This window comes from Microcebus murinus, chromosome 10 (genome assembly GCF_040939455.1).
Source record: "Microcebus murinus isolate Inina chromosome 10, M.murinus_Inina_mat1.0, whole genome shotgun sequence".
Taxonomy (NCBI): domain Eukaryota; kingdom Metazoa; phylum Chordata; class Mammalia; order Primates; family Cheirogaleidae; genus Microcebus; species Microcebus murinus.
The window spans coordinates 20,030,791-20,058,789 of NC_134113.1; the positions used below are offsets into that span (position 1 = coordinate 20,030,791).

At 39.2% G+C, this 27,999-nt stretch overlaps 1 protein-coding gene across 5 annotated transcripts in view; it reads right to left on the reverse strand.

Moving 5' to 3' along the window:
* Positions 1 to 27,999, reverse strand: part of ANO4 (anoctamin 4) — a 276,016-nt gene that overhangs the window by 61,774 nt on the left and 186,243 nt on the right. For all 5 annotated transcript variants that reach the window (XR_012921397.1, XM_076007082.1, XM_076007081.1 and 2 more), the window contains 5 exons: positions 7,155 to 7,261; positions 6,695 to 6,750; positions 4,345 to 4,466; positions 2,341 to 2,475; positions 1,166 to 1,262 (listed from right to left, as the gene is read on the reverse strand). Coding sequence is in view for 4 of the 5 variants with exons in the window: in XM_076007082.1 (XP_075863197.1) it covers positions 1,166 to 1,262; positions 2,341 to 2,475; positions 4,345 to 4,466; positions 6,695 to 6,750; positions 7,155 to 7,261 (517 nt within the window). In the remaining variant the exon portion in view is untranslated. The remainder of the gene's footprint in view (positions 1 to 1,165; positions 1,263 to 2,340; positions 2,476 to 4,344; positions 4,467 to 6,694; positions 6,751 to 7,154; positions 7,262 to 27,999) is intronic.

Below are 27,999 nucleotides of genomic sequence, written 5' to 3' on the forward strand. Positions count from 1 at the left end.
TATCTGTGTGTTCTCCAAAGATAGGGAGAGAATTTTGTGCTTTTTTGGTCCCTTGCAACATATACTAAGAGCCAGAATCTTTCTAAAATCACAGCTCACTGCTGCGGTTTGGGCTCCTCCCACACAGACCCGCCACCTGCAGTACTGAGACATTATAGACAGGTCAGATCCTGGGTTGCCGAGCAAATGTTCTCTCATTTAAAATGAACAAAACTCTGCAATGCCAGCAGGGTAATTAGATAGATCCAGGCTGCAGTGATTGTAAAGGTTCAGTAAAATCTGCCAACCCCTTGCATATCTGGAATCTGGGGGAGCTGACAGGTCTTGGAAAAGTCTTCATTAATTCAAACTCTAGCTCATGTTTCAAGTTAGTGACAACACCATGAAGTAAAAAATCCCTAGCCATTTGATGAACATGTCTAATGTTTTAACAAAGTAACGCATACCATGAGAAAGGGACATGCAATAACATATTATAGAAATAATAGTGCCATGTATTTTTTTCCAAAGCACTTTTACATACACTCTCTTCTTTAGTCCTCATGATATGCCAATAGGGCAGGACAAAGAGTACCTGTATTTTAGAGATGAGAAAGCTCACTCTCAGAAAGGCTACACCTGCTCAAGGTCAAGCAGGTAAGCAGCTCAGCTAGCCTTGAAATTGAGGTCACTTTGACAATAAAGGTGACAAAGAGGAGGAAAATGATGGCAGCCGTCATTTACTGAGATCTTATGATTTGCTAAGCACTGTACTTGGTATACATCTTATCTCACTTCTAACAACAACCACGTGAAACAAGTATCATGTTCTCCATTTTACAGATGAGAAAACTGAGGCTCAGGGAGGTTAAATAACTTGTTCCCGGATAAACAAGTGGTAAAGAGCAGAGCTGAAGTTTGAACCTAACTTTCTCTGACTCTAGCAACTGTGCCCTTTGCACTGTGCCATGCTGCAGCTTGTGATGGTGTCTAGAGCCATACGTTTAAATATGTGTACATTAAACAAGATATCTGAGTTAGAATAGGGAATGATGGAGATACATCTATCCTACAGCATTAACTTGAGAATCAAAGATTAGAAATGATAGAATATAGTTACCCACCATCCCCCAGCAAGGTGTATGTTAAATTTAATCCACCTAAAATGCTGCATGTCTGAAATTACCTTGGCATAAACACAGCTGTCTGATAGCCTCATGAATGGACAGTATTTATCACACACAGGACACATGATGATGTCTGTAGCTTGGCAGACTTCTTTACTGGAAAAGAGAACAGAGAAGGACTGCTTCTTGATGACAGGGAACACTGTTTTCCCCTCTAACTTCACCAGAATGTTCAACTAGTAAATAAGATCCAGTAGATTGAATTTTTGTCCTCAGATGCTTCTTAGCCTTGTCTGTTATTAATGTAAACAAATTCCTATACATTTTAATACTTTGATAAACCTATTTATTTATGAGGCTTTCCTCAGCTTCACATAGTAGTAAGTTAAGCTTAGACAAATATATAAAGCAAAACATTGGTCGTTATACCCCAGATTATACAAAAGTCCTTCACAACATTTCATAGATCTGAAGCAATTTCATACTGAATTACAGGAAAAACAAGACACCTGAAAATTCCTGTCTTGATCTCTATGTGTATGATCAATTAAAACTAATATGGAAGAATAAATAAAAATGAGTAGGGATTTTAGTCCTGTCTTGGGTGAAAACTACATTTCATTAACAATTTCACCAGAAAATAAAATATTTTTGTAGGTGGGATGCTCAATCACTCACTTTCATTTTTGAAATTACTTAAAAAAAGGCACATTTATAATTTAAGATCATTGTTCAGTTTTACAACAAGATATCCATGAATACCTTAAACTATATTCTGGTGAGACAACCAAGATAACACTTGTTGACACTGAACCTTTCCCAAGGTACTAGCAAGTTGGTGAGATGTCCTTCTGGCCTAGGTTTAAAGGGTTCTTGTAAAAATACAGAATCCATAAGAAAGGATTGTCAGTTCACTATTTCGCAATATCAATTGTAAGAAAGGTGAAAAAGTCAGAAAGAGAGCACTTTTCGCCAGTGAATGAAAGTGATTTGTTCCATGGATGTATAGTGGTTTGTATGTCTGTAAATGTGACTTTTGTTTCCATGGTAGCTGAAGACCACAAGACCATTTCAAGGGCAATGAATGAAGGGGACCTTGTGAATTGAACTTTTCCACGAGAGAAGGAAGTTAGGGTGAAAAACTAAGTGTGTCCACAGTCTGCGAACATCCCCAAAGAACAAACAGCCATATCCAAGTATAAGCATAGGCTGGCTCACCCGAGAGCTCCCGTACCTGACTTGGCAGTGATCCAGAGTGACGACTCCGTACAAAAAGACGAACAATCCAATGAAGGCAGCTGGGAAGAGCATGCCGGTATACCAGCCCAACCAGGCAAAATATAACCCAATCTTCTCTCCAAAGTACCGCCTGTTAAAGACACAACAGCCTTGCAAATTACAGCACAGTGTGTAAAGTTAAGCATTATAACACTTTGGTCCATCCTTTTACTTTGTAGTGGCCTTACTGGTCAACTGCAGACAAGGCAAGCCTGGAGAATGGAACATTTGATCAAATCTGGGCTCTGGGCTTAAATTTCTACTCCTGCTACTCGACATCAGAACTAGAATTAGCCCTCCCATAAAAGAACAGGATTATCCACAAGCGTATTCTATGAACACAGAATGGATTGGAAGGGGGCAGAGTGGAGAAAAGGAAATCGAGTAGAAGACAACTGTCGTGGTCCAGGAGACAGGTGAAGGCAGTGGAGATGCTGGGATTTGGCCAGGTTTGAGAGATATGGAGGAGGTAAAATCTACAGGACAAGAACTGTTTAAGAGATGAGCTTTCCTAGATGCTCCACACCTTCATTCTCAAGGCTTGCTTGTGCTTCTCACCTGCTTCTTTTTGCCCAACGCAAATCCCACTGCTCTTCCAGGGCTCAGCTCTTGACTTCTATCCATCCTTTCCGTTTTTTCTGAATTCATGTAAAACTTATGGCCTCTGTCACACATTTTACAAAATCATGTGTGGTCTTGTGTTTTTTTCTAGTTGTCTCAAGTATGCAGGGCCTACGTTCCTAAGGGAAACTGAATTTCTCAAAGCCAGAGACTGTGGCTTCTGTTTGTCTTTGCCAATAGTATTTAGCACAGTACTAGAAACACAATGGACAGTTAATTAATGCTCATTGACTAATCACAAAATCAAAACACTGTCATGGACAGGAAATGCATTGCCTGCAGCAATTATCTGTAACTTTTAATCAATGTAATCCTGTAATATCACACTGAGGCTGGGAAGACAATTTCCTTTTATTTTATTTTTTCCCCACTGTTTATCATGTGTTGAGTCTGAACAAAGGAAAGTGATCCCATCTCAGAAAATATTTTCTATGCACCCAGATGATCTGGATCATTTGTTACCAACGCAAGGGTCACAATTCATCACTGTCCTTGCAATATCAGGAATAAATACCTGGTAACAAGGTAACAGGGGCTCTGGTAGGAAGACCACTACCCAAGGAGATAAAATATAAAGTGAGTTGTCTTTTTTCTTCCTTCCTTCTGGGATTATTTTTCAGGGCCCTGGTATAGGTGAAACATATCCAGTTACTCTAAGATATGAGGCATGACTTTCTCTTTATTCAGGAATCCATGAAGTATGGGTTGTTATTACCCAATCTCCACAACCAGAATTTAAAGAAACAATGAGATGTCAGAGCATAATACTGCCAAGGTAGATAGCTGGACAGATTCAGACAGTTAAAAAAACATATATTTTTACTGCATAATTATCATAAGTTAAAAGCTGATATACTTTCTGATATGTAGATAAAAATATCTTTAAAGGTTATTAGTTTTAAATAAAAACTAAAATAAGCATGATATTTACTGGAATGATAGTATCTCATATGCCCTATTTGCATTGATAGTAACTAATATTTCGTCAGTAATACATGTAAGCAGTGCTACCTTTTTACAAGACAATTTGTCAGTAACAGCCACATGGATGACCTACTCCTTACAGAGTCTCGTGGGAGGCCTGGCTGATCCTACGTGCCCCTTCCAGGGCCCCTTTCTAAGGCCCTTTAGGAGGAAACTCCATCCTCATCAGAGGGATGGCAGGTTTACCAAGAACAACCACTGTCCTCTGGTGAGTTGCTCTCTTGCGAAGGAGCCAGATCTGAGTGAGAGCTGTACACTTCAGACTCTTTCTGCTCTAACGATGGCTTGTCCCGGCTGTCAGTCTGCCCTAAGCATTCTGTGCAAGCTTTATATTTGCAACTGGTGAAAAACTCACCTTACAAGATCCAAAGGCTGGTATTTATACCACACACCCCAGGAAGCCCAGCACTCATAGAGTAGATGTCGGTGGTTCTCCGCTCCGTGGGTTCGAATGGAGTTTTTACTTCTGTAACTTCCCTGGGATAGAAACACCACTGCGAGTGAGGTGATACCCACAGAACCCTTAAGGTAATGGTGATACTAGTCCCTTACGGTAGGAGTAGGGGTGATATGAGGAAGAAATGAATCCTTTATGAGAGGGAAGGCAGTTTGTTGAGTTATTATGGATGTTGTCTTGCTGACGATGATGTCTAGTAAAAAGTTCATGCTTGCTAGAATCAAGCAGGTTTGAACTGAGTTCAAATTCAATTCTGCTACTTTTTAGCTAGGAGACCTTGGACAAGCCCCCTAAATGCTCTGATCCTTGGTTTTGCAATCCCAAATGGAATTAATAATATCTGCCTTATTAGGTTTCTTCTGTAGTTTGAATGAGTAAAGTGTCTGGCCCAAAGGCCATGCCCAAGCTCACTAGTTCTCTTCCCTACTTCTTTTAAGGCAGGGTAGTTGGTAAACAGCTATAGCAGTAACCTAGTCACATGGCCTTATCTACAAGAAAATCCTAGAATGGAAAATCTGGAAGTCACTTCTGAGTTCTAATAATTCAAATCTAATTCAACCTCTTCATTGAACAAAGGAGGAGACCAAGGGCCAGAGTGGTGGGTGTTTTCTGAGGTCAGTTTGTGGCATTGTTGGTCTCACAACCAGAAAAAGTACTTTCTGGAGTTCACATAAACCTGAAAAGCCCTTTCTTGATTGCAAGAACACAGGGGTGGGAGTAAAAAAAACTCAGGTTAGTCTAAGCTCAATCACTAACTCAGTGTGTGATATAGACAAGGTTTAACCTTTCTCTAAACCCCTATTTAAATTTTTAACATGAAACAAGGGCAACAATATCTGCCCTTCCTACCTTCCTGCCTCTGTAGGCTATTACGAAGTTAAATAATATAATTAAGTTAAACTGAGAGGAAAAAGTCAAAAGAACAATGATGCTATTATTGCTGCTGCTATTACTAATTTGAAATTTCCCTTCTTATAGAACATAGGGCATTTCTGAGATGGGAAAGTCATAGAGAAGGCCATGGGTTGGTTACTCTGGGGTTTCATAGCTGCATCTCCTCATTCCCACCCACCCACCTCCCCGCACAGATGCTTCTGCACCTGCCGTTGCTCCGACACTGTTGGTATCACGGCTGAGACTGGGACGGGGGAGGAGGCGGTTCTCACCAGCACCCTTTTCTGGGCAAGGCCAACTAATTGCTACAGGAAGCTACATGTTTTGGGGGGAAATCTCTCTAAAATTCAGAAACACCTGTCTGTGGCTCTAGCAAATGTTTACTTCTGTCATTAAAGGGAGTACTCTAAAAATGTTTCCTGGTAGTCTGGAAACGGTTTTAGATCACAGCTTCCAGTTTTCTTAATAAATAAGGTTTTAAAAGTCTACCTCACCTTTTACATCCTCTTGGTGTTTAAGATCAAGAGAAGAAACATTGTGAGCTAAACAAAAAGTATGTTTTGGAAAGACTTGCCAATTTAGAGAGTTGGAACTGTTCTCCAATTTGTCTATTTACAAGGTGTTATCATCGTTTCTGATAGAAGACTGTACTGAAGATGGCTCTCACAGTAGCTTCACCCTGGCTGGTTTGCGAAGTCTCAGAGGGCAGAGGCTATGACATTTATCTTTGTATTCTCTGTGTCATACGGTGACCAGAGTAGGGGCGCAATATCATGAAAACAACAGTAATCTCTCAACAATCATGGGGATTATGTTCCTGAAAACCCATGTGTAGGAGAATCCCAGGCTAAGCAATCCAAGATCTACTGGGGAAAATAGTTAAGGGTAGTCACAGCTACATGCATGAAAGTTGTTACATATGGCAAAGACCATGTAGTAAGTAAGGAGAATATCAACATTTATACATCTTAGGTGAACAATGAGTACAATACTATTAATTTCCATTTAATCACCCTTTGGTTACCAGAAACTTTGCAAGATTGCTTCCTCCCACTCTTTCAAGGAATAGCTATACATTTATTTGTTTCAAAGACTATATATTTCAAGAACATTTCCCCCCTGGGTCTGGTGTTTGATGCAAAGTTTCAATGCCTTTTTAATTTTAGTTCATGCTGAGTAACTCTTGGAAGAGACATAACAGTGCAAGTAGACTGCTCCTTAATTACCCACTGGACAAATTAAACTCATTTGGAACAAACGTCATATCAACAAATTCAATTAATGCCTATCCCTAGAAGCTGATTTCAGGAACAAGAAGTTGAGAAAAGGCTAAGGACTCAAGGCAGCACAATACCTCATGCAGGGGAAATGCAGCTTCATAGGAGCCATTGGTGAGCAAACGATTCAGACCTAAAACAACACATAAGTCCATGTGATTAATATCGAGTTTTAATCCTCACAATGTTCAAGACAAACGTAAGGGTGGTACTTTTTGAAGAAAACAACCTAGGCTTTCAAAAGTGATTCAGACCCACTTGGAGGCACCAACAGTTTAGAAGGAAAGCTTTTCTGTCTGCTAGGAAACTGGGATCAAGGGCCAGGAAATCAGCTTTTCTTCTCTCTCTCTTTTTTTTAACTTTAAAAATATCTAGTTGTCAAGCAAAGATTGAATATATTCAAGGTATTATCAAGGGAGTAGAGGTTTTATAAATGACAAGCATGGATAGAATTAATACAAACTTAATAAAACCAAGGGAAGAAGTCTGAAATCCCCAAATACCAAATGTAGTTTGCTATACTAACATACTACTTACCAATTTTGTTTTTTCCTTCTTCATACTTTATTCTTTGTAAAATATGATGCACAATTCTACTTCTTGTGGCGTTGTTGAAGAACGTGTCTTTGTTGTGTATGATGAAGCTGCACACACATATTAAAAATACAAGTTGAGAATTAATTGGAGGCAAGAGATCTAATCTTGGTTATAATTTGGTGTTGTTCAGATGCAGGTATCTTCAATCAGTCATAGAGAAGGTGCATCTGGAGCAGCATTAGAGATCCCAGAGATCACACTGGAGTAGGAGGCTCAAAAGTCTGAGTAGTTTTGGTTTTCAGAATCCTGAGCATTAACATCAGTATGTCAGGAAGGATCTGGAGCTAAATAAAACTAAGAAAACTTAAACTAACAGCAAGTATAGGTCTCGTATCTTGTTTTTTCTCAGTAAGGTCATTAGATAAGGTCAACTAAAATTTCATTTTGTTTTTATCTCCTCTAGTCTTCTATTCCATCCCCTGCCCTATCATGACTAAGTGGATTTTCAGAAATTTTAAGGCCTGAAACTGACTTGGGTGGTAGATACAGGAGTTAGCGAATGAGCTCTGGTCTGGCTCACAGGTGAGGTGAAAGGTCAGTCTTTGGAAATCACCTCTGTCCACCCTCTTTCCAATGTTCTTTCCTATATGGAAACATTTTTCTAAATCACACACTTAGGATTGCTTTCTCTCTCAGCCAGTGGCCCAGTTAAGTCTCTAAAGTTTGTCAAGGACAAGCATGCACACACACACACCCGTCCTTCCTGACACAGACACTGGGCTTTCCACTAGGTGTTCTTATCCTGCTCAGAGGTAACAGAGCTTCCAGGGCTACATAACTTAGCATAAAGTGGCTATGTCTTCCCTTCTTGGGAATGTGATAAATGGTAGAATATTAGAGACATTGTAAGCGTAATTGCTTCATTAATTGTAAAGTTTATCAACTCAGCAAACTTTTATTGCATACCTCCTATAAGTCACCTTATAGGAGTCACCTTCAGAAGTCAGAAGTCACCTTCTCCAGCAAGTCTCTCCACCCTTCCAACTGTACTCCTTTCCCCCAAAGAATTCACTACTCCCTTCTCTGTGCTATTTCTTATTTTGCAAGCATGTCAATTTACTGATCATTCTGTGTTGTCATCTATTTGTTCTTACTTGTTCATAAAATGTTTACACAGGCCACTCTGTAAGGTACTGATTATACAGTGGTAAGAAAAACAGATAAAACCCCTGTCCTTGAGAAGCTTACAGTCTAGTGAAGAGAGAGCATAAAGGAAATGAACATGATCGTGTGGCAGAGAAGGGCAGAATCAACCTCCTTTTGTGTGCCTTTTCTCACACCTGAGACTGTGAGCTCATTCAGGACAAAAGGCTGGATCAGAACTTCTGTAGCCCTAAGATCTAGTGAGTGGTGGGTACACAGGTGTGTGAGGGTCTTGTGTATTGGGGAAATTGCTATCAAATGTTTTTCTTCAAGAAGATGGATTCTCAGGAGTTGTTCAGAGAATAAGAGGAAGAGATAAACTTGGCCTAGAGAAAGTGTGGTCCAGGCAAGGAGTTTGGCTTAGAAATAGGCTTGGGAATGTGAATTTGGAATAACAGATAAAGGAGAGAAAGGTCACAGAATATGGAGATAAAAAGTAAATCATGTGAATTGATTTCTTGGAGAAGAATTTTCCTCCCACTTTTACTTCTCTTGGAGTCTCTTACAGAGTAATGCTCTTGGAGGAAAATAATTTGACTTGATGGATGAGAGATAAATACTTGTGGGTAAATGAGGAAGCTGCAGCCTTTATCTGATATTTTCTCTTGGGTTTTCTGAAAACATTTTATTTCATCAAAGAGGAAGAGGAGAAAACCAAGAGTCACATCAAATGTGATGCTCTGTATTTTACCCTTCTCTGCTTTTCCACCTTATTTGAGGCAGGCCATTACATTTTAATACCAAGTAAAGGTGTCATAAAGAAATAGGCAACAAATAAAAAGCCCATTTTGACTCACAATCTTAGATGATAACTGCAAGCTGATAAATACAACCATGCTTGACGGGAAAATTCAGGGCTAAAAGCCCATGTCTCTCCTCCATTAAATGGTTTTCTGCTTCCTTCTCTCTTTATAGCATGACATTACATTTTCTCAGAACACATAATAGTTCTCTATAATAAGCACCAAAGACAAGCTTCAAACTTTTGTTTCCTTTTTCCTTATATCTAGGCCATACATGGAGCCTGGAGATTCTATAGTGAGAACAAACATACAGGGCGTGTGTCATGCACTATTTTAACACTCTGAATACATTAATTCATTCATAATAACCCACAAGGTAAAGTAGTTATTGGCTCCATTTTACAGGTGAAGTATCAGAGAGGTTAAGTGATGTGCCCAAAGTCACTCAGCTAAAAAGAAGCAGAGCCAGGATTTGAACTCAGGCAGTCTGGCTGCAGAGGCCGCCCACACAGCCACTCCGCTTGCCTGCCTCCCTCTCTGTGGCAGCAACCTCCTGAATCCTGAATCCTACAGTCTCTTGTTTCCACTCATCCTTTGAATCTCAGCTCAGGCCATATCTCCCCCCAGGCTCCGATTTGACGCCCTCACTGTGAAATGTAGGGAAGGAAGCAGAACACCACTGAGTGCAGGAGGAGGAACATGGGCATTTAGCTCTGGGTGTGCTCAACATCACCTCTGCTTTCGCTAAAGACTCTGAGGTCCGACAGACCTCAGTGTGCACCCCAGCTTTGCCACTTACGAAGTAGGATTGGGGCCATCTCTCAACTTTTCTGGGCCTCAGTTTCCTCGTCTGTGAAATGGGGAGACCATTGTAACCACTCTCACAGGGTTTTTGTAGATTAGGGGAGATGACAGGCAGTGCTGAGCCCACTGGCTGGCATTTTAGAAGCTCTTACAGCTAGCTGTCAGCATTGCTATTGCTTTTACTACTTTATATCAAAATTGTCTGCCTTCATGCCCCACTTCTCCGTATGAGTTTTTTGAGGGCGGAGACCAGCTATGCTCATCTCCGAATTCCCAGCACCAGCAAAGGACTCAGCACATGACAAACCCTTAAAGGTGGCTCAAATGAACTGAGTTTTTGGAGAACACTGGCTAGCACTGGGGGCCGTGAGAACAAGTCTCATTTCCTTGCACCTTGGTCTCTACTCTTGCTTCTTGGAGATCTTTATAGCCACTCTATCTCTTCCAGCTGCCAGCTCAACCCTTCCCTCCACACTGCCTGTCTAAGGATCTTCTCGTGGCGTGTGGAGCCATCTCATTTTCTCTGTCACTGTTTCAAACTGGAGGATTATGAGAAGGAAGAGTGATGATTTCCTGTGTCATGACTTTTCACACTTTTCTTAGCCACAGACAACTTTCTCCAAATGAAATCTCTCTCTCTCTGACACACACACACACACACACACACACACACACACACACACACACACACAGAGTAAGCTGAGAAACTCTGGCAAAAGAAATTCTGTGATACCTGGGACTCAGTCTCTGAGCAGGGCTCTACGCTGCCTTAGAAACTAGGCTCCAGTCCCACATATTGCTTGGGGGATAGTGAACTGGTACAAACTCTACAGGGGCCATTTGACCAGGTCTATCAAAATTATGCATATATCCTCATTACATATAAAATATTGCAATATGCTGGGTCTTTTAACAAGTAAATATTATGCTTGTTCTGTGCAAAACAGTGTGCATCGAGGGTGTATATGTATGGAAGTGGTTAGAGAATATGAAGGGATGTATGTATTTTGAGATGGGGGAATATAAAGGTGAAAAGAATCTAGCTTCATTCCTCAGAGAAGCTTATATTCTTATTAGATAAAATGAGAAATGCACATTCAAAGGGATGAATTGGGGAAAGATACTCGTTAGTGCTAGGTCTAAAATTCACTTATTATAAAAGGTGCCATTTTTAAAACAGATAACTGATTTCTTTTTCAAACTTTTCTCTTAGACGACAGCTATCAGAATAAGACTATACTTTCTTCACAGATTCTTATAGCTGAGGGCAATGTTATATTAGTTTGAATTATCTAGACTCAAGCCCTGTTAGTAGAAATTTGTGAGATAATGAAAATGTTCTAATCTGAGCTATCTGATATGGAGCCCACTAGTTACATGTAGCTGTTGAGCATATGAACTGTGATTAGTAAAACTGAGAAAGTGAATTTTAATTTTATTTTATTTTTAACTGATTAAAATAAAATTTAAATAGCCACAGGTGGCTAGTGGCTAGCAGATACTGTATGGACAGCACAGATAAACAATTACCCATGTCATGGATGACATTTTGAGCATGTGGCAGAACCTACCCACAGCCTGCAGGATGGGATCTTCACACTGCAACACCCTTTGATTACAATAACTAAAAAAGAGAGTGGGTGAGGAATAACCTACAGGACTATTTATGGGTTGCCAGAAGACCAGGTCCAATTCCCGTTCTTCTACTTTAGCTCTGTGGCCTCAAGGAAGTCATCGAGTTTCTTTGGAACACATTTACTTGTCAGAAAAATGAGGGTCATGTGCTTTAGTTGCCTGAGGACAGGTTAGGTAGTCATAAAGTGAGACTACAGAGTATCCAGGCAGGTCATCAAGGTAGGTCATCAAGCCTCACTGGTAGATGACTGAATTCCTATCCCCAACTGCCTATTTGATACCCCCCTTGATGTCTAAGAGACAATTGAAACCAAACATTTCCAAAACAGAACTTTGAATATACACCCATGTAAAAGAAAAATCTGTGTTTCTCTTAGTCTTTTAGACCTAACAACAACAACAACAACAACAAAATGTCATTCCTGTGCCACTTTCACAAGCCACAAACTTGGGAGGCATTGTTGACCCTCTTCGTCACATCCAACATCCGATCCATCAAGGTCTTTGGGTCTCTTGTCCCAAATGTTATCCTGAATCTCACCCTTTCTCTCCCTCCTACTTCGAAGTTGTTTCCAGGACTATTGCAATAGTCTCCTAACTGTTGTATCTAATTTCACTCACCCAGTTCATCCTCTATACTGCAACCACAATGACCTTTTAAAAAATAAATCAAGTCTTATTCTTTTCAACTTAAAACTCTTAAGTGACTTCCATAGATTTGGAAGAAAGCCTAAACTCCTTTCCATACAGTCCTACGTGGTTCCTGCTTGCACCAGTGACCTTCTCTCCTCTTCTATCTTCTTCCCTTTGCTCATTGTAAATAAGCAACATGGCCCTTGTTTTCTGCTCCTGAACAAACCCAATTTGTTATTGTCCAGGGCTTTAGCCCATGCTTTTCCCAGATTTGTGCACGATTTGTTTCTTCCCAACATTGGGTCTCAAATGTTGCTTCCTTATTCTAGTTAAGTCCAATCTCCTGCCCCACAAATCCCTCAATCAATATCCTTCTCTCTCTCTCTCTCTCTCTCTCTCTCTCTCTCTCTCTCTCTCTCTCTCATCCTATTACCTTGTTTTAGTTTCTTCTATGTTTTATTCTCTGAAAATTTTAAGAATAGGGCTGGGGTAGGGGAATATGTATCTACGTTTTTGTTGTCTGCCCCTCTCCCCTGCAGAATGCAAGCTCTATTAGGGTAGGGCTTGATCTGCCTTGTATTCTATTCTAGGGCCCAAGGAAATAAGTAAATCATGTGTTCCCCATAGAGACTCACTATATGTTCCAGAAATTGTCAGATTGTATTACAGATACATTTTACATTTTTTTCTAACTGGAAAATTCTCAAAACTGGCTTCATTTTATAATGATGCTTTGTATGGGTTACTACTTTTGGGGAAATAAAGGCAATGAAGTTTTCAATTTGATTTTTTACATATATTACGGAATTTCTGAGATTTACAAAACAAGTATTCTCAATGGTATGAAAATCTCCATGGTTCAAAACTTCAAGTGTTAACTTTGTCAAGAAGCATTTAACTACCTATAGATGGTTATGTACGATTATTTTAGAATTACAGCCACATTATTGACTTCTATACATTTAAAAATCCAGGGCTTGTGGCAAAGTAGGAAACAGGAGCAGATAACTAATCAAGGCATGTTTCTTGCCTCTGTAGTAAAGGAGCCTGAAGCATGAAGTCATTCTGGATTTCAGAATCCATCTGAACGAGTGACTGCTATGCTTCTTGTTGTTCTCCATTTTGAATGGTAATATCTGTTGTAATTATTCTGTCCCTGTCTAATTACTACATGTCAGAAATGTAGGGGGAAGAAAACTTGTCTTTTTCATTCACTAATTTCTGGTTCATGGAGAGCCATGCCTGAGGAGCTATATCCAAGGATTTTCATACTTAAGTAACTGATGCAGAATATGAGATCCTGGACTTTGAACCTGATGAAAGATTGGGATAAGAACTGTGGGGATCCTGGGATGGGGATGATTACATTTTCTATGTGGAAAAAAATGTGAATAAATTACTCCCAGAGGGCAGTCTGTACTAGATTGAAAAAAAAAAAAAAAGATGGCCACAATTCTTCCTACCCCTATGTGTACACACTTCATTGTGCTGTGAATTTCTTGCTTCTTCCATCAAGAGGTAGCATCATTTACTTCTTGAATCTGTGTAGGACTTGTGAATGGCTTTAATCAACAGAATATGGTAGAATTGAGTCTTACGATTATTAGGCTGAGGCCCTGCAGCTTCCGTTCTTGCTCACCCACTTGGAATGATGCTCCAAGACTGCCAAGGTAAACAAGTCTGATCTAGCCTCTCTGAAGATGAACCATGTGTAGAAAGAAATACAGCCAAGAGCTGGCACCAGCCAACAGATATGTGAATGAGACAGTTTTGGACCACCCAGTCCAGTTGGGCAAAGAGACTATTGTAGCCACATCTTAACTGTAGGTGAAACCAGCCAAAGAACTGCCCAGCTGAATTTAGCACAAATTGCTGAAATGAAAGAATAATGAGCAAATAAAATATATATACATTTTTTGTTTTAAATCAGTAGGTTTTGGATTGGATTGCTATGTAGCAATAGATAACCAATATATAGTTTTTTTTAATGGCTGAAGTTGTATTATTTCATACTACAAAAAGAAAAGTGAAGGTTAACGCCTTAAAATAAATATTTCAGGAAACCTTGTTAATTAGATTTTTTAAATAGGTACTTCTTTTCTAACAAGGAGAAGCAAAGGTGATACAGTTAACTGTCACTTAAATTATGTCCTCAAATTAATGACAATCTAAGTAGGAACAAAGCAACCAATTAATTTTTTTTTATGTGACAAGGCCTATTTTGAGAGTTTTCTTGGCTTTAGGGCAATTGCATGCAGTGTAATAACTAACTTCTTATCTTCAGTATACTTGGTATGAGTAAAAGGATGATAAGATTATCAGATCATCAGATATATTGAAAGTTCTGACTGCTTGGTAAAGATTTTCAAGCCTCTTTTTTGGATTAAAATGATAGGTTACTAGAATATAAAGCAATGTGAGACATTTTTCTTATTAAAATGGTCATTTCTAACTTGGGCTCCAGAACATTGCCAACCAGGCCTTGACTTTCCAGGAAGGAGACTGGCACGGAGTTCCCCTGGGAATATGACCAGCCTAAGATGAAAGATCTAATGATAGTGACATTGAAGAATCTGAAATGAAACCATGTAGCCATTTCCCTAAAATGAGGCCCACAGTTGACAGGACTCACCTATTACTGAGAAATTCTACTCAAGTTTTATATTTCCTATTCTTAAATATGGACAGTCAGCCACAGTGTAGTAGGTATCTCAGGAAATCTATTAACATAAAAGAAAGGGAATAATACAAAGAGACAAATAAAAACAAAGAAAGAAATATGTTTCTTTCAAAGAAAGAAAATTAGGCTATACAAAGTGATGAAACATTAAAAAATCATTATGCTTAGAGAGTTGAGAAGATATTGCAATTGTAAAAGAAAGCTTAAAATATGTTTAAAAAGTCAGAACATTATGGTCATAAAATATTATTATAATATAAAATGTCATAAAAATGATAGCAGAAACTAAAACCTCAATAGAATCATTTGAATACAAGTTGAGCAACTCTTCCAGAAAATAACTTGAGGAAATATCCCAGAACAAAAAGATATAGATTATCAAAGAGGAGAGGAAGATAAAGACATTTTAGGATGAGCTCAGGAAGTCTAATATTTGAAAAATAGGAATTCCAGCAAGATAGAAGAGGAAAAAATCATCTAAAAAATTCAAAAAATATTAGAGAAAATTCCCCTGAACTTAAAGACAAGAATATACAGGTTGAAGGATCCACTGAGTACCCAGTAAAATAGATGAGCACAGAGCCACATCAAGATACATTACCATTACACTTGAAAGCACTGGGGACAAAGAAGCTATCATGTAAGCTTCTATAAGGAGAAAAGTTGTATAGAGAGAATGAGGAATTGCAATGTTTCTGAAGTTTTCAGGAGCAATATTGAATTTTAGAAATTAAAGGAGCAATACCTTCAAAATTCTGAGGGAAACTGTAGAATTCTGGGTATAGAATTCTATACCTAGCCAACCATCATAATGAGTGAAGTATAATATAAATGTGTATTAGTTTGCTAGGGCTGCTGTAACAAAGCACCACACACTAGGTGGCTTAAACAACAGAAATCTATTTTCTCACACCTCTGAAGGCTGAAAGCCCAAGATCCAAGGTGTCAGCAGGGTTGTTTTCTTCTGAGTCTTCTCTCCCTGACTTGTAGATTGCTGTCTTCTCTATGTGTCTTCACGTCATCTTCTGTGTGTGGCTGTATCCTAATTTCCTCTTCATATAAAGATACCCGCCATATTGGATTAGGGCCCACCCTAATGACTTCATTTTAACTTAAACCCCTCTTTAAAGACCCTATCTCCAAATTGGATCACATATTGAAGTACTAGTGGTTAGAACATTAACATGTGATTTTTTTGCAGGGGACAGAATCCAGCCCATAACAGTATGCAAGATCTCAAAAAATTATCTGCCATGCAATACTTCTATCAGAAGTCACTGGAGGGTGGAAATTGAGGGTGCAGTAAAAGAGTAGAATAAATGAGATCCAGGAAACAGAAGATGCAACAAAGGTGAAAGACAAAGAGAATCCTAGGATATTGGAATAGAAAGATCCCAGGATGATAATTTGTATCAGGAATGGAAAAAAAATTCAGATTGGACTTATCAGAAGGGTACAGAGTGATTTTCTCAAGAAGATGAAATTGGTTGTATATCTGATGAATCTGAAGTTCTCGAACTTAGACAACTTAGACACACTCTGCCAAACAATTGGCAGAGTTTAGGGTGGAATTAATGATAAGTACTTAGAAAACTTTGAAATTTAAAAATCAAGATAATGATTTCCTCTAGTTCAATCAAAAACAATGCAGGAAAGGAAAATGATCACATTGTAATATATGACTTAAATCTGAGTAGCATTTGTATAGTCATAATAATATAAATACTGACATACATTATAATGTATAAAATTGTGATATAAATACATTGAAAGGATAAAGGATAAGAAGAATTGTGGTAACAGTTTGTGATAATGAAAAGCAGAAAATCCTTATTCTCTGTAGTTGGAAGTCAATAGAATCTGCTATAATTGAAAAATGAAACAAACCCAGGTTTGAGTCTTGGTTCTGCCAAGCACTAACTATTTGAATTTAGAAAAGTAACTTCTCTAAGTATCAGGATTCTTATCTTTCAGATGGGGACAACAATAATACCTACTTCAAAAGGATGTTTGTGATTAGGAGATGTTGCCTGCAGTGTACTAATGTACTTATGCTCATAAATGGTAGTTTTATGACTTATTATTAGCTCTCTATTGGTCATTTTTTATAAGAATTACTGACTCTCACAGTTTAAACAGGCCCCAATGTATTATATAAGTACATACTATTTTGAAATAAGATCTTATGAAGTCTTTTTTTGTTTAACAAAATATTTTCAGACACACAAAAATACACTTGAGAATCGTACCAAACACCTATATTCCTGCTAACTTAAGGAATAAAAATTTGCAAGTACAGTTGAAGTTCTCCTGTGTACCCTTCCTCAATTGCATTTCTTTCTCCTAGAGGTAACCACTATCAGGAATTTTTTATAATTTACAATATGTATGTATTCCTAAAAATATTGTATTATATAACTTTACAGAAATGGTATCATTTCTTCTGCAGCTTGCTATGCTTGGTCAACACTGAGGCTCACTCATGTTGATACAAAGAGCTCTAGTCCAATCATACTCCCTGCTGCTTAGAAGTCTATTGTATGGGGACACAATAGTTTACTGGCTCATTCTCTTGCTGGCAAATATTTAGGCTATTTCCAAAATTCTATTATTATAAACATTGCTATAGTGAATATTTTGTAAAATGCACATGTGCAAGTGTTTCTTGAGAATGTACATACTTAGGAATGGCATTGGTGGGTCTAAGGGTACATGTACATTAGGAAGGTCTTAAGAAAGAAGTAAAGTTCAAATTTAGGGGTTTTATTCACCCATATGTCACAACATCCTAATGTGACATGATTAATGGTGAGGTGTGTTACAATGAATTTGATGCTGATGTTGGTTAGAGTGCCTACATTTGATTTTTTAAAAATAAATTGGAATGAATTTGAGGTACCTTTTTAATAGCTTCATTTTACTCCCATGTATTCTAGTATGTTTTCTACAGGAACAGAAAAACATGAGGGAGTATGTTGCCTAAGTAAATATAACCATGTATCATGGTAGAAAAAGGTTGGCAAATTGTTGATTGAAATAGCATTTTAAAAAGTCAGTTACCTAACAAAAGGATATGCATTAATTTGGTCAGAGGTTGAAAACCTATTGGTGAGACACAGTAGACCAAACAGTACCTTTGGCATTGGCTAGGTATGCACAACCAATGGGAAAGTGGACAGTAATCTGGACAATTCTAGAAGAGGAAGAGGGGGTGGGAAGAGGAAATGATGAGGCAAAGAAAAGGAGAAAGAATACTGTAGAAAAGAAAAAAGAGGAAGAGAGAAAAAAATGATATCTTGGAATTGGGAACACTTTAGAGCAAATCCTATGTCCAAGACTAGACCATGAAAATCAACACATATAGAATTCACATATATTATCTACTTAGGTAACAGTTTTCACCAACATTATTAACAAAATAGATGACATTTATTGAATATTTACCACAGGAACTGATATGATGCGTTGTTAATTTTCACAATATTATATGGGTATTATTATTCTTCCCAATTTACAGATGTAGAAATTGCAGTGCAGAAACACATGCCTTATGAGTTACAGAGCTGGGATTTGGGGCCCAGGTCCAGTTGACTCCAGAGCCTGTGTTCCTACCCAGAGCTATTGGGAGCTCAATCATTAACCCTTAAGGATAGAAACTGTGATTCACTCATCTTTGTCTGGCCCTACACAGCGCCTGTCACAGAACTGATGCTTGACATGGACTGAACCCAAATAAATGTTCAGAATGAAAACGTGAAAGCATTGAAATATTCAAATTTATTAGAGATCCATTTTATTTGCTATTCAAAGGCAAGTCAGAATAAAGAGAAAATTATTTTTCCTAAAAAACATGTAAAACAAGTTTGGAATCATAAATGGTTTCTTAATTAATCCTCAGACCAGAAAAATCCAATTTGGAATAAGCTGAGACATCAGCTTTCCACTAATTAAGGTGCTACTATAATTCAGTCAATAGCAAGGTTTTGTTTGAATTACTTAGTCAGTTGTCACTACATATATTTATTATTGAGTGACTCATCCATGACTAGCATCTTAGTCTGGTCTCTGTCATGGGTCTTGTTTTCATATTCCCTTATTGGAGGTGACTTTTTGTGAATGTTGACTGAAGGGACAGATCTATCTACTTCCCTGCAGCTTGTTTATATTACTGTGAGCAGTGAAGTCCTAGAAGCTCTGCCAAGCATCTGCAAATTTTGGACATTGGTAAAATTTACCTTCCATGATCCCCCTGTTTTCATTTTTTTCCCCTTTGGCTTTTTTCCATCTTTACCATCTTTGTGGCATCCTTTATCTATCCCTGCTACAGCCAAAATACCCCCTCTCCATCTCTTTTTTCCTCCCCTTCTTTATTTTAAACTATTCCTAATGGGGTATAAACAAAGAACAGCACTGAAATTTTCCTCTTTCCAAGGGACATTTGTATTTTAATTGAGGATGAATTTAGCTAAAGGATTAAAGTCCAAATTGTAAAACTGCAGGTATTAGGGAGTGTGGTGCCTATTAAGTTATCTAAACTCCCCTTCTATGTTCTCCATGATGCTGGAGCAGAGACTCTGAAAACTACATTTCTGCTTTGCCAACTGTCTTTATGACATGCTCTGTCAGTACGGGGCATGAGAGGGAGATTGGAAGTGAAGACAGGTGGAAGGGACTTGGTTCTTCTTGTTTGCCTGCCTGCTCCTGTCAATGTTGCATGAGCAATGATCCTCCAACCTCACAATGACAGTTGGTTCCAGTTTCTAGCTTAAAAAAAATCACTCCCCAAACTAGACTCATTCCATTGCCCCCCACCCTGGAGGTACCAGCCCCAGCGAGGCAGCCTCTCCTCCTCTGAGCTCCTTGGTTTCTGCCCCCACCCCTTCTTTTTGCTCCCCCTGCCCTAGAGGCAGTAGTAGCTGCTCCACTTCCTGCAGTTCTTATCCCTATTTGCTCAGAATGGCTTCCTGCTTCTGCCCACTGTGGAACTCAGGTAAGTGACTTGCCCTCTCTGTGTCCCATTTCTCCGTGGATATAACAATACTACTAGTCTCAGGGATAGCCCTGTGTCTAGTGAGCACTCAGTAACTGTCAGCTGTTGTATCACACATAGAAGGAGCATGGGTTTGCAATTAGGCAGACGGGTTCTAACCCCAAAGTCTACTTGCTACTGTGTGGCCCTGGACAAAGTATATAATGTCTTTGAGCCCCTTTTCCACCTTCTGTAAAATAAGGACAATAAAATTATGTTGCAGGGTTGTTGCAAGGGTCACAAAAGATAATGATGAAGAACATGCAGCCCAGAAGCCTGGCTCAGAGGACCCATCTATGTGGCTCTATAGTTTTATCATCTCTGCTCTTCCCTGCTCCTTCTGACCACTGCCGTTCCCGTGACTTCATGCACAATTGATTACACACGTACACTCCACCAACACCTGTGATCCTAGTTCCCTTCCTTCCCCTTCACGGTAGCCCTTTCTTACTTCATTGTACCCAAATTTAACAAATCTTCCCTTTTTCCTATAGGTGCTTTAAATTGCCTTTTACCACTTTGATAAGAAAAATAGCCTCTGGATCATCAAATTTAATATGCTCAAGTTAAAAATTTTAAAATATACACATGCACAGATAAATAAACATATGAACACATAGTAATATATATATATATTTATCCTGCAGTATAATACTTGGCATATAATAGACATTGAAAGTATTTGTTGAATGAGTGAACCGATAAAGGGCAAAACAAACTATGTATTTGCAGATTAATGCAGTAAAACATTTCCAAGTGACTTATTCACAGATGGTCTCACAAATATTAAGATAACATGTCTAACTTCCTCCTGGACCCCCAGACACCCAGAGGTCTGCTTTTCCTACATGACTAGGTGACCTCCTTGTCCATTTAAAGTCATTATGTCCTACTTAAAAGGAGACACATGATCTTGGGAAGCACGCATCTCAGGCTGTGTGGCTTGTTCCATTTTCATTTCAGTTTAAACCTTTCCAGAACTTAGATATGTTTCCCCTGACTCTGTGGATCAATACAGACAACCTGCATATTGAAGAGCCTAATGCCAAATAAGTAACTGCAATAAAACAAGCGTTCAGAGACTGCTTTGAGTCAAAGGGGCACTAAAAGAACGTTAATCCTACCTAAATCAATCTTGGTATCTCTTTGCCCGGAGGATTCTCTAAGGATTTCAGGTCGATGAAAATAACAGAAAAACTCCAAATGCTCTGAAAAGAAAATACAGTAAAGGGCACTTGCTAGAAGAATCAGTATCTCCAGATATCTATACTTAGAGGGTTTCAAAACCAAATAGGCATATGCCACTGATAACTAAACATGAAATGGCAAAGTATCTGGGACACCAAATAACATTTTGTTTAAAAGTAATGCTATTGCAGTTCAGGTCAGATACTGTGCACAATCAGCCTTTGTCCCCTCAAACCTTCCCTTTACATACTGACTGCAGCTTTTCAGAGATTCTCCCAAGGATTCTCAGTATATTCCTGGCTCACAGTAGTAGTAATAATAATAGCTGGCATTTGTTAAGTGCTTTCTATGTGCCAGGTGCTGGACTTGTACATATGACATTGCATTTAAGGTCCCCCATTTAAGGTCTTTCTTTCCCTCCATCATGCTCTATCCCTTCCTTCCTTCCTTCTTTCTTCCTTTTCTCCTAACAAAATTCACCTGTCCTCTGTTCCAGACCCTTGGCACTTTCTGGTTGGCAAATATATACAGCTGTGCCAGGCAGAATAATGACCTCCACAGCTGTCCACATCCTCATCCCTAGAACCTGTGAATAGGTATACGGCAAAGGGGAAATTCATGTTGCAGATGAAATTAAGGTTGCTAATCAGCTGACCTTAAGATAGAAAGATTACTTGGATTATTGGGTTGGGTCCAAGGTAATCACAAGGGTCCTTACAAATGGAAGAGCAAAGCAGAAGAGTCAGAGAAGAAGAAGATTCGATGACGGAAGCAAGGTCTGAGCCACTGCTGGCTCTAAAGATGAGGGAAGAGGCCACGAGCCAAGGAATGCAAGCAGCTTCTAGAAGTTAGAAAAGGCAAAGAAAGTAGATTCTCTCCCAGAGACTCCAAAAGGGAAGGCAGCCTGACTTAACTTGATTTTAGCCCAGTGTGACCCATGTTGGGCCCTGACAGAACTGTAAGATGATAAATTTTGTTGTTTTAAGCAACTCAGTTGGTGGTGATTTGTGACAGCAGCCCTAGAGACTGAATGCGTAATGGTAATAGGATAAGACTGGGGCAGAAGGCCTGGCCTTGACATCCAAACCTTACCACTTACCAATTGTGTGATCTTGGGTAAGTTACTTAACCATTGGGTGCCTCAGTTTCCTCCTCTTTAAAAATGGGGATAATGACCATACCTTACTCATAGGTCCAAATGAATTTATAACTATGAATTACTTAGAACATAGTAAACACCATATAGATGTTAGCTACCATATTCTTACTTCCCCAAACACACCCAGAGGGGCTCCCAGGTTAGGGCCTTTGTTCTGGCTGTTCCCCCCACCTGGAACTCTCTCCTCTGTTTCTCAACTCCTGCAAGTTTTTCTCCAACCACAACTTCTGTAGGAAGCCTAGCCTGAAGAATATAAACACTGTCTTTTAGAAACACAACCCCCATTCCAGCCCTCCACATTCCTCTTTTTCTCTATTCCCATGGTGTTTATCACCTTTTCACATGCTTTTCAACTGGCTTTTAAACAAATGTTTGCCTTAGCACTATTGACTTGTGGGGCTGCATGATTCTTTGCTGGAGGGGCAGCAGCCCTCGCCACCCACATTCGACCCACTAGATGCCAGCAGTGATCCTCACACCTGAGTTCACGATCAAAAATGTTTCCAGACGTTGCCACCCCTGGTCGACAACCACTGGTTTGCAATTTATCGCCGGTTGCCCCCAGCTAAAATGTAAGCCCCAGGAGGACAGGAATCTTTGCCTATTTGTTCACTATTGATTCCCGGGCACCCCCACCCCCCACAAAAAAAAACAAAAAAAACAACTGGCTTGAAGCATGTGGATGAATGAATATGTAATGAATATGCACACACAACATAGCATAAATTTCAGATTCTTCTGTTAGGAAGTGGCCCTTATTTATTTATTTATTTATTTAGAGACAGAGTCTGACTTTGTTGCCTGGGCTAGGGTGCCGTGGCGTCAGCCTAGCTCACAGCAACCTCAAACTCCTGGGCTCAAGTGCTCCTCCTGCCTCAGCTTCTTGAGTAGCTGGGACTACAGACATGCGCCACCATGCCCAGCTCATTTTTTCTATATATTTTTAGTTGGCCAATTAATTTCTTTCTGTTTTTAGTAGAGACGAGGTCTCACTTTTGCTCAGAGCTGGTTTCGAACTCCTGACCTCAAGCTATCCGCCCGCCTCGGCCTCCCAGAGTGCTAGGATTACAGGCGTGAGCCATGACGCTCAGCCAGAAGTGGCCAATATTTAGTTTAACCTCACTTTTTATGAGTTTTTGTAAAAATAAATAAAATAATAAGGATAAAAATAATGAAAATGCAGGGAAGAACATTTTTCTATCTGCATGTATCTAGCGCATTTTTCTGAAAGGCAATTCAAAATTGATCTATTTCTTGAAAGAATGTACTACGTATCTATTATAAAAAGTGACATGACTCTTTTCCATATTTCCTTTTTTCTGTCTACCAGCAGAAAACCTTTACTGCAGGTATTGACCTTAGAAAGTAATTGTCTCAAGGGTGTTACTGCCAATGCCCTTCTAAGAATGAAGGGCAGTGCCACTTAAGCAGGGCGACATTCATGGGCAGGGAGGTGAAGAGGGATAAATTAATTCTTAAATGACCTTGTCTGTCATAGTCATCAGCTTCAACTAGAGTTTAATTTATCACAGATTTCTGAGTGTGTGGTCCTGCCTGAAGGGTGGCATGTGATGAAAGATAACAGCAATGGTCTTAAGGTTGGGGGGAGGGGTGTCATTGTGCACCTCCCCTACCACCACCACCTGGGGAAATTTGGCAATGTCTGGAAACAGTTTTGATTGCCACCATTAAAGGAGAGGTGGTTGCTACTAGCATCCAGTGGGTAGAGGCCAAGGATGCTGCTAAACATCCTACAACGCACGAGACAGCTCCCACAACAAAGAATTATTCAACCTCAAATGTCAACAGTCCTGAGGTTGAGAAATCCTGAGTTAATGCATAATGCTTAGAGTGTAAGATCTGGAGCCTCCCTGTCTGAACTTGGATTTCTGCTTCATCACTCAGACAGACTACGCATTTGTTCAGCAAACCTGCTTCCTGTTTTCTCCTGGACACACAGGTAGACTAGTTATGCCAGCATTTCTTGTTTAGTGGTGATTACATGGCTGAGCTCTGGTCTATAAAATGTGGGTGAAAGTTCTGTACAACACTTTTAAGCCCGGCCCATAAAACTTTCCTAAAAAAAAAGCACTCATCTTTCTTTTCCCGTGTCTGTAAGGAAGGGATCTAGGGGATGGCAGAATTATCAGATACAAGGAGCCTAGGTACCTGCGTGACTACATGGAACAGAAACACTGTGCCTCCTTCTCCCAGGTTTACCACACTAGACAGTGATGTGAAAAGCAAATAAACTTCTACTAAACCACTGATATTTTAGGGTTTCTTAGGCAAATGGCCTAGTGTAGGTGTTCTTTAACCTGTTTGTGCATCACTTTCCTCATCTGTAAAATAATATTAATAATACCTCCACCCTCCCAGGGTTATTATGAGAATTAAATTTCTTAGTGTCTGGCATATTAGTAAGATTTTCCTACCTGTAGGGCCACCTTTGGTAATACCATAGAAAATGATCAAACAGCATTTGTATGTTGACTTGTAACATGTACACCCACAGGTTTGCTTTTATTTCTTCTTAATCATAGATATATTTTCAAATAGAATGCTAGAATATTTGTTTTATAATTGATTCTCAATTTTAATTTTTTGTACAATGTATTTCAAAGTACAAAGATTTATGATTAGATTATTCTGTGCTGTCTACTGCTTTTATTTTTACTCCATTTACTAGAAACAAGTATTGTGCACTACTGTATGCTAGGCATTGTGTTGGGTGTTGGAGACACAATCATGAGCAAAACCAAATATGGCCTATGCCTCCATAGAGTAGACAGTCTACCTGGAGAGATAAGCATCAATCATTTAATACTCAAATAATCATAAAATTTCAAATGTGAAAAAGTTATATAGGAAACGTGCTAAAAGAATACAGAACAAAGATCTGATCTTTGCAAGGACTGGTGGGGAAGGATGGAGTTGGGGGAGGATTCCAGTGGGGAGTCTTTGCAGCTGAGTTCTGAAGGATGAGTAAGAGTATACTAGGTAAAGGGATAAGGACTGGGAAGAGAATTTCAGGAGAGAAAACAGCATATGCAAATGCCCTGGGGTAGAGTATATCCAAAGAACTGAGAGAGTTTGGAATGATAGATAATAGAGACTCAAAGGGAGTTGGATGGGCGTGGATGATGAGAAATTACTTAATAGTACAATGTATATTATCTTGGTGATGGATGCCCTAAAAGCCCTGACTTCTTGATATAGGCCAATTTCACTGGGGTTAAGTGATAAAACAACAAATACTGGCAAGGATGTGGAGAGACAGGAACACTCTTACACTGCTGGTGGGACTGCAAATTAGTGTAACCTTTGTGGAAAAGAATTTGGAGATACCTCAAAGAGCTAAAAATAGAAATACCATTCGATCCAGCAATAGCATTATTAGGCATCTACCCAAAAGAGCATAAGACATTCTATTATAAAGACATCTGCACCCGAATGTTTATGGCAGCACAATTCACTATTGCAAGGACGTGGAAACAACCCAAGTGCCTATCAATTCATGAGTGGATTATTAAAATTTAGTATATGTTTACAATGGACTATTACTCAATTCTAAGAAACAACAGCGAGCTAGCACCACTTATACTATCCTGGATTAAGCTTAAGCCCATTATCCAAAGTGACATGACACAAGATCAGAAAAATGGGCTCCACATGTACTCGCCATCAAATTGGTACTGACTGTTTAACACTATGGTGCTCAAAGGGTGGGATTCGGGGGTTGGGGGGGTAGACCCACATCTGAGGGGTGCGATGATCACTGTGGAGGGGAAGGGCATACCTCTAACCCTTGCTAGGGAGAGGCAAAGATATAAAATGCAACCAAAATGTTTGTACTACCATATATTCTTGAAATAAATAAATAAATACATACATCAATAAATACATAAATAAATAAATGCCCTGACTTCATCACTACACAATCTATGCATGTAACAAAATTATATTTATACCCCATACATTTATACAAATAAAAACAAATTTTAAGAAATCCAAAGAACTGAGAGAGGTTGTATGTGCCTAGGTCATAACAAGTGCAGGGTGGGAGGCAGGAAAGCCAGACCAGGCTGGAGAGGGGTTGGCAGCATGGCGAGGCTATTCAAGGGCTTGTAAGTCCTAGCAATAATTTTGGTGTTTATTATAAGGCTTTTAAACAGGGTGAATTGACATAATCAGAAGCACATTTTGAAAACATCATTCTGTATGCACTTGAGAGCATGAATTAGAGGTGGGTGAGAATAGAACCAGGGAGACCTGTTACATTATTTCTGGGTTTCAGAAGTGAAATAATGGTAGCAAAGATAGGAAGAAGTTGCTGGAATAAGGAGACACAGGATGTGAAACTATCAGCCCTTGGAGATGTATAACATGTGGGAAATAGAGATGAGAGAGGTGCCTAGAATGGCTTCCAGACTCCAGTTTCAGCAAGTGGGCAAATATCAGCGCTGTTTACTGAGACAGGGAACAGGGAAGGTGGACCACATTTGAGGAGAAGATGTCTTGAATTGGGTTTGATATGAGTGTGCAGTTGGCTAACTTCCAATCATCTTTATTCTTCACTCGCATCATTCTTCTATTTTTGTTTCTATCTATTCATTGAACAAATCATTATTAGGCACCTTCGATGGGGTTCAAAACTGGGTGAGACAGGCATAGTCTTTCAAGAAGCTTATAGTCTAGGATAAAGCAATTAAAATGGATGGTGATATTAATTGAGGAAAAGAAAAATATTACCAAAACATAGAAGAGTAAAACTCAACCAGATTTGGGTAGAGGTTAGAAATCATGGTAGGTTTTCTGGAGGAGATGTCTCTGATAAGGAAAAGGCATTCCAAGCAGAAGGAAGAGCTTGTGTAGACAGGAGACAAAAGAGCTGGAAGGTGATTTAAGAAGGTGAAAACAGCTCATGAAAGCAAGAGTTAGTGAGTCAATTGAGGAGTCTGGGTTTTATCCTGAGAGCAAGGTATTTTTAAGGCTCTTTCCCACTTTGATCATTATTTATTAAACCTTCAATTCTCTCTTCTCTTTTTCCTACACTATTCATGCCCTTCCCCTCCACCTCACCTCCCACCCAACACACTTAAATTTCTATTATTCTCTTTTATTCCAAGACAAGCACAATATGAAGCATTCTAAAAAACTAAGAAGTCACATGGGATATTAGACTGTATTTGGAAAGCTAGGATATCATGTTGTAACTCCCACAGCTTGTTAACCAGCTACTTCTGACTAATTTAAATCCTTTAATATCACTCTCAAAGCACCCTTAGGGAATTTTTTTTTTTCTGACTGTACCAAACAATTGTTTCCAACTTGACAGCAAGCATTCTTCAAGTCATACTTTACACCCTCATCAAAGGGATATTACCCATGTGGCATGACAATTTTCAAAGAGACAGAATTCCCACTGATACCATTCAAGATATTTATTTAATTTTTCATCTCCTACTTACAATATATAACTGGCTCTATTCTCTTGGTATCCTGAGTTCTGGTCCTTCAGTTTGCTTCATTCCAGCCATCTCTCTACTTTTTCTTCCTTGGTCCTCTATCTTGAAATCTCATCTTCCACCGATCACTCTTTTTTTCAAATAATAACACTTGCACACTATACTCCTATCCACAGAAAGCTACTTGTGGTTCCTCAAACACTTTATCCTGTTTCATGCCTTTGTTCTTTTATACACACATTATTCTCTCTTTGTGGGATACCATCCTCCCCTTATCTATGTGGGTAAGTCTTATCCTTCAAG